This window comes from Leishmania infantum, chromosome 17 (genome assembly GCF_000002875.2).
Source record: "Leishmania infantum JPCM5 genome chromosome 17".
Lineage (NCBI taxonomy): Eukaryota > Euglenozoa > Kinetoplastea > Trypanosomatida > Trypanosomatidae > Leishmania > Leishmania infantum.
In genome coordinates, this window is record NC_009401.2 from 499748 (window position 1) to 513093 (window position 13346).

The following is a 13346-nucleotide window of genomic DNA, read 5'->3' on the forward strand; positions in this document are numbered from 1 at the left end:
CTCCTCTCTTGGGTTGCGGCATCGCTTGTGCCTCGTGCGCGGCTGCCGTGGTTTCTTCTTCGCCACCCTCACGCGGCACCGAAAATGGCGAAAACGCAAACCCGTGCCCCGATGCCCTCCCTTCCTCTCCCGAATAAGGGGGACTTCGGCGTGGCACCCGTGCGCAGCGCACCGCGTGAAGTGAGGAGCGGCTGGCCCACTTCCTGGAGGTCCTGCCGGGTGCAGGCCCGCTGCTGAGCGTGGTAGCGCTGCTCGGCAGGCTTTCTCACCGGTTTGCGCTACTCCGGCGACGTGACGGTCCGCCCGGGCGGCGAGCAGCAGCAGGTGACTCGTCATCTGGGGACTGGCTCGTGGACGTGCCTTGCGCAGCGGACGACCCACTACTGGCGCTGCTCCATGCACGCCGTGTAGTGACTATGAATGGTGAAACTGTGTGTGCGGCCATGCGGCTGGAGGGGTGACGCGGAGTGGGCGCGTTGCGGGAACTGCTGAACACGTGCCCGAGCGACGCGCTAGGCATGTGCGAGTCGATGTGTGGGCAGGCTGCATGCAGATTGCAGGCACGTGCCGAGCCCTGAAGCAGGCAGCGGGGTCGGTGATTCAGGCGGCATGCCGGTTGAAGGTCACTATCAGCCGCGACGAAGCTGACGTCGCCCCGCCTCCCCTCCCCGCAGGCATGCGTTTGCAAGGGTGGCTCACGACAGTGAGGCGGACGATGTGTACCATGGAGGGAAACAGCCGGCCAGGAAGCTGCGCGCGGCGTCAGCTGGACGCGTGGCAGCGGATCAGCTGGGGCGTGTCTTGTGACGACTGTGGCTCAGTGCCGGCGTCGTGATGGTTCCTGCTCAGGGAGTGTGATGGCTTCTCGAAGGGGCGTGGCGGCTGTCCTCCAATGGATCGCACTTTATTGCAGGGTGGGTCGATCGCTGGCCGCGTGCGTGAAGCGAGCGACACAGCATGCCGCCACGACGAGCACGCGATGAGGGCACGGCCCCGCCGACCGTGTAGGCTCCTTTCCTTTTTGTTTTCTTGTCTGCTGGAGCTGCGGCTCCCCTTCATTTGCATGGCGCCTCTGCCATCGCTGCTGTTCTCAGGGGCGATCCCCACACCGCCATGCAGCCAATGCGGAGCCACATCACTCCGTGACTCGCCGTCCATACGTGATTCTACACCCCGCTACATAAATTTCAGCGAAACTCTCGCAGATGGGCCGAACCGTTATCCTGCACGCCAAACGCGAAGGGGCACAGCGGGCGGCACGGGGAGCTGAGACCAGAGGCTGGAAGCAGAGGTGGCTCCGTATTCTTGTCAATACGCAAGCAGCGTCGTATACGCGTAGCCGATGCTCTTGAATGGTGCGCCCTCTGCGCCTGTCGGTATGACCACGGCGTTTACGTCACGATGGCACATACACCGCCCCAGAAGTCGGATCGACGGCGACGAACAACATGCCGACTCGCTGAATGCCCTCGGGTACCCCTCTCTCTCTCGCCTCTTCCCTTCGTATCTCTCCTTCCCCGCCTTTCCTACTCTGTCGACGAACAGGAAGCGTTCGCCGCTCCCGCTGCCGCATTCTCTTCGCTTCTGAGGTCTGCGCGCGCCTGCCTTTCTCACCCTCCGGTGCGGGCGCGCATCTCTTGTGCTCTCTGGCTTCGTTTCTTTTTGTTGCTCGTGTGCGGTGCCTGTGCAACGCGCATCGCTGTGGTTCCGCGTGTCGCCGCCGCCGGCGTCTCGTTTCCCCACTTTTCCGCTGCACGGGCTTGTGTGCTTTTACTGTGCGCCGCCTTGTGCGCTTCTTTCTTTAGTGCCCTTTGCAGTGACCCACCACTCCTCCCCCCTCCCTCTCCCTTTCCCCTGCCGCACTTTTCTGACTTTCTAACCCTTTCCGTCTGCGCGCGTCACCGTTTGCGTAGTTGTGCGAAGGTGGTAGCGTTCAAGCTCACATGTCTGGCACGACGCTGTCTGCAGGAGTGCCGGGGCAGTCGGAAGGCGCGGCAAATCCTCATTCATCTTCCTTGCACGCTCCTCGCAGCGATGCAGGCGCCTCGGGTGGCGTGGCTGCTGCCGCCGCCACCGCCACTGTCGGCTCAGCCTGCCCAGGCGGGGAGCCACGGAAGCGGAGGCCACCGCGCGTTCCGCGTACACCAGAGATGGTGGTGAGAGTGCGCGACTGCCCCGCTTCCCATATGCAAATCGAAATCTGCTACCAGTGCTTCGGCAACCCCGATGATGGGCTGCCGGCGGTGCTGCTGATTGGCGGCCTCAACATGCAGCTCACCGCGTGGGATGAGTCCTTCTGCGAATCTCTTGTGCGTGCCGGCTTCTATGTGATCCGCTACGACAACCGCGATATCGGGTACTCCACCAAGATCGAAAACTGCGGTAAGATCAAGGCGCCGATGCTGCTGCTGCCCGGCCGCGCGGCCAAGTGGCTCGGCGAGGAGCTTCCTTATCAGCTGGAGGACATGGCGGCAGACGCTTGGGCGCTACTCGATGCACTGCACATCCCATGCGCGCACTTATTCGGCATCAGCATGGGCGGAATGATTGCGCAGCTGGCGGCGCTACAGGCGCCGGAGCGGACGATTAGTCTCACGAGTGTCATGTCGTCGACGAACGCGCCGGACCTTCCGCAGCCGGAGCTGTGGGTGAAACTTTGGATGCTGCGCCGACCGCCGCGCAACTGCACCGTCGATGAGTTGCTGGAGTTCCGCGTCCACTCGCTGCGCCACCTCCTCCGCTACGCCTTGCCCCCCGACGGCGAGTACCTGAAGAGGCGGTTCTTGATGTCGCTGCGGCGTAGCTCCTACGCGGCCGGGTTAGTGCGGCAGGCCGCCGCGATCCGTCGCGCCGCCGGGCGCGATGCACTGCTGCAGCAACTGCACGTCCCCGCCCTTGTCGTTCATGGTGTGCATGATGTTGTGGTGCCACCGATGAGCGGCTATCGGACGGCGACGATGTTGCCGTATGCGCGGCTGCTCGTGCTGAAAAGCATGGGCCACTATTTCCATCCGGCCTTCTTTTCGACCATCATCGCTGCATTTGTGGACATGGCCGCCTCGACAGATCCTGCGAAGCGATACCTGCGGCCGGCGCTGCCTTCCGCGAGTGCGCAGGAGCTGCCGATAACGGGCGGCGATAGCGCCGACGACCGGGGCGCGAGGGGGAAGTCAGCATCCGTGGAAGAGTTGGGCGCTGGCGATTACGAGGACGAGCCCTCTGGCGAGCCAGGCGACGCTATAGATCCGAAGACGCGCATGATGGCGTCACTGGGCGAATACATTGTTCCGGTCGTCGCAGATGCTGAGTCTCCGATTGGAAAGGCGGTCTGCCGGTCAGTCATGGTGGCCATACCGGGTGGCAACAGCAACCCAGCCGTGCCGGAGGCCGTCATAGTGGAGAACCTTTTTCAGCGTGATCCCTACGCAACGGTGAGCGTGCCGACACCAGCCATCGCGAAGCGGCCAGTGCCGTCGTCATCGCCCCAGTCCACAAAACAGCGGGCCGCAACTGCGGTATCCACTGGTGACGGGCTGATGATCGCTTCGTTGCAGGATGCCAGAAGAAAAGTGCAGTCGTCGTCGTCTCGTGCTGCCAAGCTGCGCTCATCTCCTCCGCCATCACGCATGGAAGGCGCTAAGCCGTTTGTGTCGTGCAGCCCCTCGCGCTGGCATGAGTTGGAGCCGTTCCCTCAGCGCAGGGCTGCTGCTGCTGCTGCTGTGGGCGGAGCTGGCACAGCGGAGCTCAGCGGAGGTGGGCGTCCTTCGGCTGAGAAGACGGCGACAGGGCTCCCCGGCTCTTCCTCGTCAGCATCCTCCTCGGTAGCTGCCCTGGCTGTGGAGACGCCCGCTTGCTCGGCCGGTAAAGGTGCCGGGGCGGCTGAGGCGCCGCTGTGGCAGCGATTTCCTCGCTTCCACCCCGTGGTGGTGGGAGTCACTGTGGAGGAGTACCTGCGCATGCACCCGACAGCGCAAAAGGGTAGCGGCATTACACCCGCCACTGCTGCGGGCAGCACGGTGGCTGCCGGAGCTGGAAGGGCGAGCGAGACGGCTGCAGCCGTCCAGGCAAACGCCGACGCGACACTCTCCGTTACCGCGGCGAATGGGGCAGCGGCGCCTCGTGATGCGGTTTCGGCAGCTTCACCGATGGTGCCTGCTGTTTCGGTCACCGGAGGCGGTGTGGGAACAGTCAAAGCAGCGCATGGTGAGTCAGCTTCCCACTCCCCCGCGTCCAGCGTTCCATCGGAGGAGCGACGCGCTGATGAAGCCTTCTTGCACTCCGAGGCGCCTCAAGACGTTGTCAAGGCATCCTCCTTCACTTCCCTGTGAGAGCGACGGTGGAGGGGGATGGGGTAGGGGAAGTGATTCACTAGAAAGAGCGATATCTTTGTGAGAAGGAGGGGGAGGGAGGGCGTGACGTACGCGCAACATGCGTGTGTTAAGTCGCCCGCTCGCGCAGCTGCGATGGCCTATCTGAAATCGAACGTACGAAAAAAAAAACGTCGCACACGCACCCGACTCCGTCCTCGTGGATGCTGCGCACGAAGGAGGAAAAGGACGACAGGCCTCATGACCATACTCCCCCTTTCCTCTAATGACATGTGCACACTATCTGCTGTTCGATCGCTCTTTCTCTCTCTCTGTGTGTGTGTGTGTCTGTGAGCTGATAACGCATCAAAGAGCACTACGAGAGTGAGAGACACAATACCAGGAAGAGCAGGAAAATAACAGCGACGGGCGAGGACGCACAGCAGGAGGGACCCACCACTCAGCTCCGATGGTGCATAAGAATCAAGGCCAGCCTCGAGCTCAACCGCTGCCGAGTGGCAAACTGCGCATCGCCTGGGGGCTGATGCCACAATATGCACAGGAGATGCGAGGCAAAGAGAAACAAAATAACAGCTTGCTGTGCGCGCGCGTGCGCTCATGCCTCTTGAGACGCTTCGTCCTTCGTGTGCAACGTGTTGCAGGTTCGGTGCGTCTTCACAGCTTCTCCGCCATTCGTTCCCCCTTTTCTTCTTCTCTCTCTTTCCTGTGCTCACGTCTGTGATGGGTGCTGGCACTCGCTTGTCCCTGATACGCCGATGCATGCGATTGGCCCTCGCATGGTTGCGTATGCGTGCGCAGCGGTGGTCGTGTGCCTCCCTCGGGTATGCCTCCCACCATCAACACCAACTCCCTCATTCAGTTCAATCGGACATGCATTGCCGCTGTCCGCTTCTCTCGTTTTCCTCTTCTCCTCTCTTGATAGCCACACTTCCGCGCGTTCTTGTCGTTGAGCTTGTGCGCGCGTGTGCCGCTGCTTCCCTTAGTCTTTGTCCCCCCCCCCCGGCTATACCCGCTCGCCCGCCCCTCGCTTTCCTTGCTGCCGCTGCCGCCGCTTTTTCGACCGCCCAAGCGGCCAGTGTGGTGCTCGCGCCTCCCCGGGCCCACTGCCAAACACCGAAAACAGTGACACGTTTTCGGTCTTTTCTTTCGCCTCCTTTTTTTTAGTGCACCCCACCCTCTCTGGCCTCCGTACGCTCCGCGACTTCTTCGCACCCACCCTTTCCTTCTCTCGTGCGTCTGCCTACCCAAACACCACGCCGCACGCCTTTATCTCTGTGTGCGTCCGTCAACATAGAAACAGCCACGGACAAAGAAGAGGCGAGCAACGACGACGACGACGGAGGTGCAGTTGGTTCATGCAAGGGGGTGAGGGAATGAATGCCAACGGTGACGATGCAGACAACGCCGCGGCGCCTAGTCAAGGTCCGCGTCGCGTCGAAGCGCAGCATGCCTGGCGGGGTGCGGTGCCCACAGATGCAAGGAGATCGGATGCCTCAGCGGCGTTGCTAAAGACAATACCAGAATCGATGGCGGCTGTTCTGTCCCCGCCAGCGCTCGTGCCGCTGCCAGCAACGGCGGCAAGTGCAAGCTCGCCGGAGATGGGCACGATTGCAGCCTTCTTTCCTCAGTCTACAGCGCCCCCCTCCGGCGTCTCGGACCGCGAAGCGGATGATAGTGGCGAGAGCAGCGCTATCGCTAGCGCTGCAACGCCGCAGCGAAGGCGAACAGGCACCCAGGAGTGTGCCCTCAATGCTGGCCACCGCGGCGGCTCCTCTGACCCATCGCACCGCGCACCGCGCGCCCTCTCAGGTGGCAGGACGCCACAGCAACTCTTGCCCAACTCGGAGAGCGGCAGGGACCTCTCCTTCATGCCCACTAGCGGTGATGCCATTCCGGCTTTCAGAGCTTGCCCAGGCACGGCCAGCTGCTGTGCTGGCCCGGTCATTGGGCCACTGGAAATCCTCTCTGCATCTACTGCGCTGACAAAACTAGGGTCTGCCTCAACGCCCCCTTTAACATCGAGATCGTTGCTCTCCGCGCTGCACATCGTGAACGCGTCCACGATGCCTGACACCCCTCTCAGCGACACACGTGCCCACCACGACACGGCTGTGGAGGGCACGCCACCGATAGCGCCGGCAGTCCACGTTAACGGGCGGCCAGCAACACCACAGCATAATCAGGAGCGGCATCAGCGACCATTCCACACAGCCGATCCGCAGCCTACGGCACCGGATGCGGGCGCCGCAGGGGCGGCGATGCCTGACACGCCAGGTCAATGGCGGCTATCGCAGATGCAGTACCCAGGCCTGCATCTAGAGCAGCGCCCCAGCCGCTTCCTCACATCGACTCATAATGTAGATGCCGCCGTGCCCCGGATGACGGACCACATGCTCGTCAACGCGGAGTTTTCCGCCATGCAACTCCTGCCGGAGCGACGGGTCGAGTTGCCGAGCCGCGACACGGAAGCCGGTGGCGGTGTCGGCCGAACCGGCCCCGAAGCGCACCTACAGCAGCGAGCAATTCGCAATTCGGAGTCGGAGGCAGGCATTGGCTGGCACGATGCTGCCCATCTCACGCCCCTCTTCCGCGCCATTCCACCGGTGACTAGCACGTCATTGACAGGGGCTGCGTTTCTGCAGCAGGTGCGCATCGCCACCTCTGAGGAGCGTCGCGTGCGTCTTTTGTTCCACACTCGGCCGCGCATCCGGCTGAGGGATCGTCCGCGGATTGTGACGAACCCGGTGCTCGACCGGCCAGGGTGGGTGCAGCCGCTGTGCTACCCTACTCTCTGGATACCGTGCATGCGCAACACCATCTACTCGATACCGCTAAGCACAGTGATGCGGGCGCCATGGGAGACGGACTTCTTCGGTTCAGCGCAGCCAAGCGTTGCGTTCTCGGCTTCCGAGACGTCGGTGCTGCCCGGCGAGCAGCCGCGACCCGACTTCAGCGGGGCTGCCCACGGCGGGTCGCGCGCATTGGGCGCCCCGCTGACGACCGCCATGCCGACTGCCCCAGCTTTCTACCACGTACCCATCACGGCGCCGCGGCTAGCGCAGTCAAGTGCGCACAATCACCGTGCTGATAGTGAGCTCCTTCTTCACCGTATGCCAGCCCCGCCGTCGTTGAACCCGCTGAGCGGCATCGGTGAACGCGCAGCGGCAAACTCGCACGGCGAGCTGCTCATCTCCAGCATCGAGACGGCCAGCCGGCCGGTGCGGTTCGCCCACAATTGTAGTCACCTGCTGTACCGCTGCTTCTGTGTGCGGTGCGCCATCGCTTCCCAGATGCAGGCGCTGCAGGCGGACGCCGAGATACGCGGCGCTAAGATGACACTGTTTCCGTCCTGCACCTGTCTGGGGGTGGAGTCCAAGTCGCACACCGAAATCTTGTCCACACTGTGTCTCCTCGACCTCTTCACGCTGGGCGCTCCGTTTGGTTGCTGCTGCTATCATGGACTTGGCTCCGCCTTGTACGGGTGGCACCTGCGCTACATGCTGCGTGCGCGGTATCGCATCTTCGCGTGGACTTCAATTGACCTACTCATCATGTGCTGCATCCCTGGCCTTGCGCTGGATCAGCAGGGGGCGGAGCTGTTGCTCAACGGCACGCCCGAGGCCACCGTAGGACTGCAGTTTATGGCTTAGTGGGCCCTAGGAGGGGGGGGGGCGAAGCGCGAGCGGGCGCAATCATGCCCTGCTTCTCACTCCCCCCTCCTCTCGTGCAGTGCGCACCTGTACACATGCATGCGTGTGACCATCGAGAGGTGCGGCTCACCCTCGAATAAGACAACGACATGTGTGCAGTTCGGCGGTGTCGCGCAGGATAATGAACGTATACATACACGTGCGCGCGTGTTGGATGCTTTTTGATGGATTTGGCATCCCTTGGCGCCAGTGAGCGCATTGAAATGATAGCGCGGAGAAGAGAAGCGCCGTGATAAGGGTTTGAGGGAGGGGGAGGGGTGGTGGTCGTGGTGGGGGTGGTGCGTACTCAGACGTAAGGGTGATGTGTGTGCATTTCCGCCAGCACTTCCCTCATATCTCTCTCATGTCTGCCTCCCGCGCTTTTTCTTCCTCTCCAAGTGTGTGGGGGCTGGATGGAGGCACTGTCTAGGCCGTCGCCCTGGCTGGGTATTGCGCGGCACCCCAACACACCCCAACGCGGCTTTTTGCTTCCGTCTGTCTGTCTGCTTGTACGTATGTATATCATCTGTGCGTTGTTGCACGCTCGGTTCTGGTTTCTGCCGTTGCCGATTCTCGCCGTCTTCGGCCATGGATGCGCTGGTGTGTGGCGGATGTCCTCATGGCGCGTTGTTTCTTGTACGCCTGATCGTGCTTTCCTTTGTGCTCGCGTGTGCTTTTTCTCGTGTTCGCTGTCGTACACGCGTAGCTGCGCGTTCTTTCTTATTTTGCTCATGTGCGGATGCATGCGCATGTGCGCGTAGGCCTGTGTCTGTCGGCGGGCCCGCGACCTGTGCTGGCTTTTGTCGGCCCCTCCCTCTCCGAACTTGCACACTATGTAATAAGCTTTTCCTTCTCCCCTCTATGCATGTGTGTGTGTGCGCTTCTTTTTCACGTTTTCGTTGCGGTTGCACCGATGCCTCCCCCTCCCCCTCCACACACACACACACACACATGCCCTACGCCCCACCTCTTCGGTGTTGCTCTCTCTCGCTGACGCACACAGACAGACACATACACACACTCACACACACTGCGCGCGCACACACACACACACACACCGCTGCGGACGCATCTCTCCCCCCTTTTCCTTTCGCCGGGCTCACATGATTGGCGTAGCGTGTAGTGCGCTGTATGTAAATATGTTGCATGTGTGGCGCATGTCGCACCTCCTTCACCTGGGTTCCCGCGCCCTCCTTCCCCACGCCTTTTATGGACTTCTCTCGGCTCCGCTGTCGGTCGCCGCTTCGTTGTTGTCACCCGTATCGCGCCTCTGCTCGTCGCCGTCTCGTTGACCATCTCTACTCGGCGTTTCTTCTTTGTTGTGTGCGCGGCTTGCGTCCCTCCTGTGGGCTCTTTCAGTAAACCGGCTCGCATACGCCGCACACACGCACACATGTGCGTGCACGCGAGCAGCTGTCGCAGCCCGCGCCCTTTCTACTGCTCCGCGTGCGCCCTTTGACCTTTCCCCCTCTCCTTCTTCTCCCTCTCTGCCTTTGGTGAGTCGCGCGGAGCTGCCTCTCCATGGGCGTCATGGAGCCACACCACTCCTCCTTCTCTGTCTTTGGCTGCTTCGCACACCCCCTTTCTCTGTTCGTTGCAAGGCCGCCAGGAGTTTCGACGATGGCGCGGCAGAGAAGGGGTGGTGAGGATTACGGCTACCGACTGACACAGGAGGAGACGCGGGATTGGCGAACTTGCGTTGAAAGAAGTTAGCGAGCAGGGTGCGCAGGGAGCGGGATGGGACCTGCTTCCTGCTCAGAAGGCGTGCTCACATGAACGCAACATACCACGCGCCACCACACCTACTTGCGGAACGAAGAAAGAAGGTAACAGAATCGGACACTGCATGTCTGCGCGCATACATTTTCTTCACTGTGTACAACCACACTATGTGCAGCTGGCTGTCACTGCCGCCCCCCCCCTACCCGGTGCTTTCCGCAAGTGAGGGCTCATGAAAAGCGTATCCCTGTGCGCCGTGCGAATGGCCAGAGGGAAGACATAAGCAAGACTCTATGACGGTGGGCACGTGTGGCGACCTGGAGCAACAGAAAATGTGCAGAGGGTGCGGACACGCGGGCCTGCTGATGAGCATCCTTTTCTTTCACCCCATCTTTACTTTTTCCCGCCTCCGCATTCTCGACGCGCCCATGACTACACCCGCAGACACAGAGACACCCAACAGCCGCACGCACGCGCACGCACGCAGCCGAGCATGCTCTTCTCTGCGACTCGTCAGCTGCTTGCCCTGCGCGCCAAGCAGCGCGCAACACGGGCAGCTGTGTTGGAGCAGATGGCGGCCTACGAGGCCGCCAGGCACGCGTACGAAACCGCGCAGCGTCAGGAGGCAGAGCTGCGAGCGATGTTGCGCGCCGCGGAGGCGCGCACGACACAGCTGCTCCAAGACTTTGACGATGCGGAGGCCCAACTGCGCAAAACCACGACCGACCTCAGCCACAATCAGTTTCTCTGTCACTCTCTTGAGAGTCGCATCGCAGAACATGTCAGGTGCCAGCGCTCGGCTGTGCTGCTGCTGGCTCCGCCATCTTCGTCTATATCGCAGTCATCAGCACCGCCACGGCTGTGCCACATGGATCCCTACAGTCTCTTGCACACGCCCACGGGTGAGGCCTTTACGTACGACCTTGTCGAACTCAGCAGCTGTGCGTCGGCGGACCAGGCGGTGGGGATGCTCAGCGGTGGGGAGAGCGATGACGGTAGCGCGACGGAGGGCAGAAACGACGCGGCCGACGCGGCGGTTGGGAGGAGCAACGATGAAGGTGATGATATCGACGCAGAGGCGAACCAGCTTCCAAACAGCCCAAGCATCACGTCTCTCTTGACTGAAGCCGTCCGGGACGCGCTTCATGGCTATCACTACACACTCCTGTGCACGTCTTCCGGTGGCTGCCGCCTCTGCGCCCACGACGAAAATCTGACGAACAACGTGTGCCCAGGCACAGTGCCTTCAACCAGCGACGTGCCAGCCGCGGCACACGGACAGCCCAGCAAGCATTGGTGGACGTGCCAGCCGGCGAGCTTGTGTCTGCGCCTCCTTCAGCTCCTTCAGCGAGAAGCGGCGCGCAGTGGCATTCGTGCGCTCAGCATCACTGTCGCTGCCGGCTGCGTTGATGAGAGGGAAGCGGCACACATCCCTGGGTCAGGAGTCACGACAAGGACAGCGTCGGCCAAGGCGTCCCATCGTGCAGCTGTGGCGTGTGGCTGGACGGACCTGCTTCTGCCGGCAGCCGCGCGGCACCAGCAGGTGACCGTCTCCATGGAGGCTGCGCCATCACAAGAAGGCGAGGAGACGGCACTGCCATCGATGATGTCCGACGTGAGGGTTATGCGGGGAGCGAGTGGCGGCAGCGCTGGAGTCGGTTCTTGGCTCGACGCCGGTTGCACGCGTCCCAACGACCGCCACATTTTACTGCCGTCAACGCTTTGTGCAGCTGCGGCCAAGGGGGCTCCGCTGACAACGCATGCGCCCACCCTCGAAGGCGTGCCTGTAGGCTCCATCGAGGCGGCAGCGTTCTGGCTGCGGGAGGCCGGCCTCCTCTCCACACCGGACACCTCGAACATCCCCAAGGACAGGGCAGCGCTGCAATCCTCTACCGCGACTTCCACCGAGCACGTCGATGCGCAGGCGACGACTGCTGCTTCCTCTGTGGTGGTCCTCCTCGTGGGCGTGGACAGCCAGGACGCAACAGGGAAGCTGCACAGGAGCCTTCTGCGCGTCGTCAGCGACACTCACTTCGATCCGGGGTGCTTTGCCAGTGCCAGGCCGTTGCTGAAGAGCGGCCGCGGGGGCATCAATGCCGATCCTCCCGCATGCTGCTCTCCTTCGACGTTCGCACTGTACATGTCTCATGCCTTGGGGGCCGTTGCTCGCGCGGCCGCCGAAAAGACGCCGGATGCGCCGGACACAGGGCGGTCTGCCACACAGGTGAACGGCGAGCATGATGGCACTGCTGCGAGCTCTCCCGTTCCGATGCCGCTGTTGCAGCGAGCACAGGTGGCGCCCCTCGCTGCCTGCGAGATACGCGCTGCTGCTCAAAGTATCTCTTTGCAATGCCCCGCCGAGGTGTGTGCCGTCTCGGCCGCAGCTCGCGGATACGCCTCCTCGCGCTCTCAACTCGATGCGACTTGGTCGCTCTGGGCGGCGCTGCTTCGACCTGTGTTTGGAGGCAACAGCAAGGCACTGTGGCTGCATTGCACGAGCGTTGGCGGGCGTGGCGGAGGCAGCAGAGGCACAGACGCCAGCATAGGCTTCCGTGACTCTGCAGAGAGCGCCTCTAGCCCCGGCGGCCCTCCTTCTCCGCCCGTTCCCTGCGACGATACAGCAGCGCTTCGGCTGAGCGCGCTTTTCTGCCGACTGGTGCGCCACGACGCCGTCGCCTCCGAGGTGTCCCCAGACCTGGCGCGTCTTGTGCGCGTCTGTCTGTGAGATGTCAGTGCTCGCCGTCCACGCCATCCGTGCACGAACGCCCCGCCCATAGTCAGCCGGGAACACACGCCACCACGGCACGCCCTTGCACACACCTCTTTCACACGGCCGCTGCCGTTTCAAACGTCAGAGGCGTTGCTCTTCGCCTTGCTCTCTGCTAGAGGGGTCGTGCCTCCTCTCCTTTGCGGCGCGCACCCCCAGCAGCTTTTCAGCGTGCTACCGCCTCGGTGATGTGGTAGACCGCACCGCATAGACAAAACGACCCCGTAACACTCCTCGGCCGTGAGCGGGCTCGCGCTAGGAGGGATGCTGCGCTGGTGAACGCATCAGCGACGTGGGCAAGTAGACGTGCGAGTTTCTCTCTCGCGGGTGTGCGAGAGAGTGGGGCGCAGAGAGTTCAGACACCAGTTTTGCATGTCAGGAGGTGTTCGGACGGCAAACCCACACCCCTCGATCCCTCCTCTCCGGCCATCTCCATCTCCCGCTTCCCTTGATTGTGACGTTGCAACCGACGGTTGCGACCACACGATTCGCCTCTCTGCGCACCTCTTCCATGACCTGCTCCACTGCTTTCCTTCCTCTGCCCCTCCCCTCTCTCACCGTGTCTTCCTTTTCGCCGCCCCCCTCCCCCCGCTGCGAATCCTCGACTCTTCCATACGTGGTGCGGCTCCGTATTCGTGCTGCCGCATCAGCAGCACCGCCTTTCCCTCTCTCTGTCTCCGCTGCCACCAACCAGCACTGCCATCATCACCACACACGCGTGTCGGCTAGCGGCCTTCATACAGTTGGGCACGCGCACACGCACTCATAAGAGGCGACTGGCGCTCGTGCGTTCGTCAATCGAAGACGCTCGGTAACATAATACCTCCATACATTCCACCACCC

The 13346-nt window shown here is 62.4% G+C and overlaps 3 protein-coding genes across 3 annotated transcripts; all 3 read left to right on the top strand.

Annotated features, from left to right (window-relative positions):
* Window positions 1–1943: 1943 nt before the first annotated feature.
* Window positions 1944–4328, top strand: LINJ_17_1160 (esterase-like protein; the record flags this gene model as incomplete). The annotated part of the gene is made up of 1 exon (XM_001464737.1): window positions 1944–4328. The coding sequence occupies one exon, from the start codon at window positions 1944–1946 to the stop codon at window positions 4326–4328; it is 2385 nt and encodes a 794-aa protein (XP_001464774.1).
* A 2063-nt stretch (window positions 4329–6391) lies between these two features.
* Window positions 6392–7978, top strand: LINJ_17_1170 (conserved hypothetical protein; the record flags this gene model as incomplete). The annotated part of the gene is made up of 1 exon (XM_001464738.1): window positions 6392–7978. One exon carries the CDS (start codon window positions 6392–6394, stop codon window positions 7976–7978), a length of 1587 nt encoding a protein of 528 aa, XP_001464775.1.
* A 2251-nt stretch (window positions 7979–10229) lies between these two features.
* LINJ_17_1180 (hypothetical protein, unknown function) lies at window positions 10230–12461 on the top strand (the record flags this gene model as incomplete). Its single annotated transcript, XM_001464739.1, has 1 exon — window positions 10230–12461. The coding sequence occupies one exon, from the start codon at window positions 10230–10232 to the stop codon at window positions 12459–12461; it is 2232 nt and encodes a 743-aa protein (XP_001464776.1).
* Between the last annotated feature and the right edge of the window lie 885 nt (window positions 12462–13346).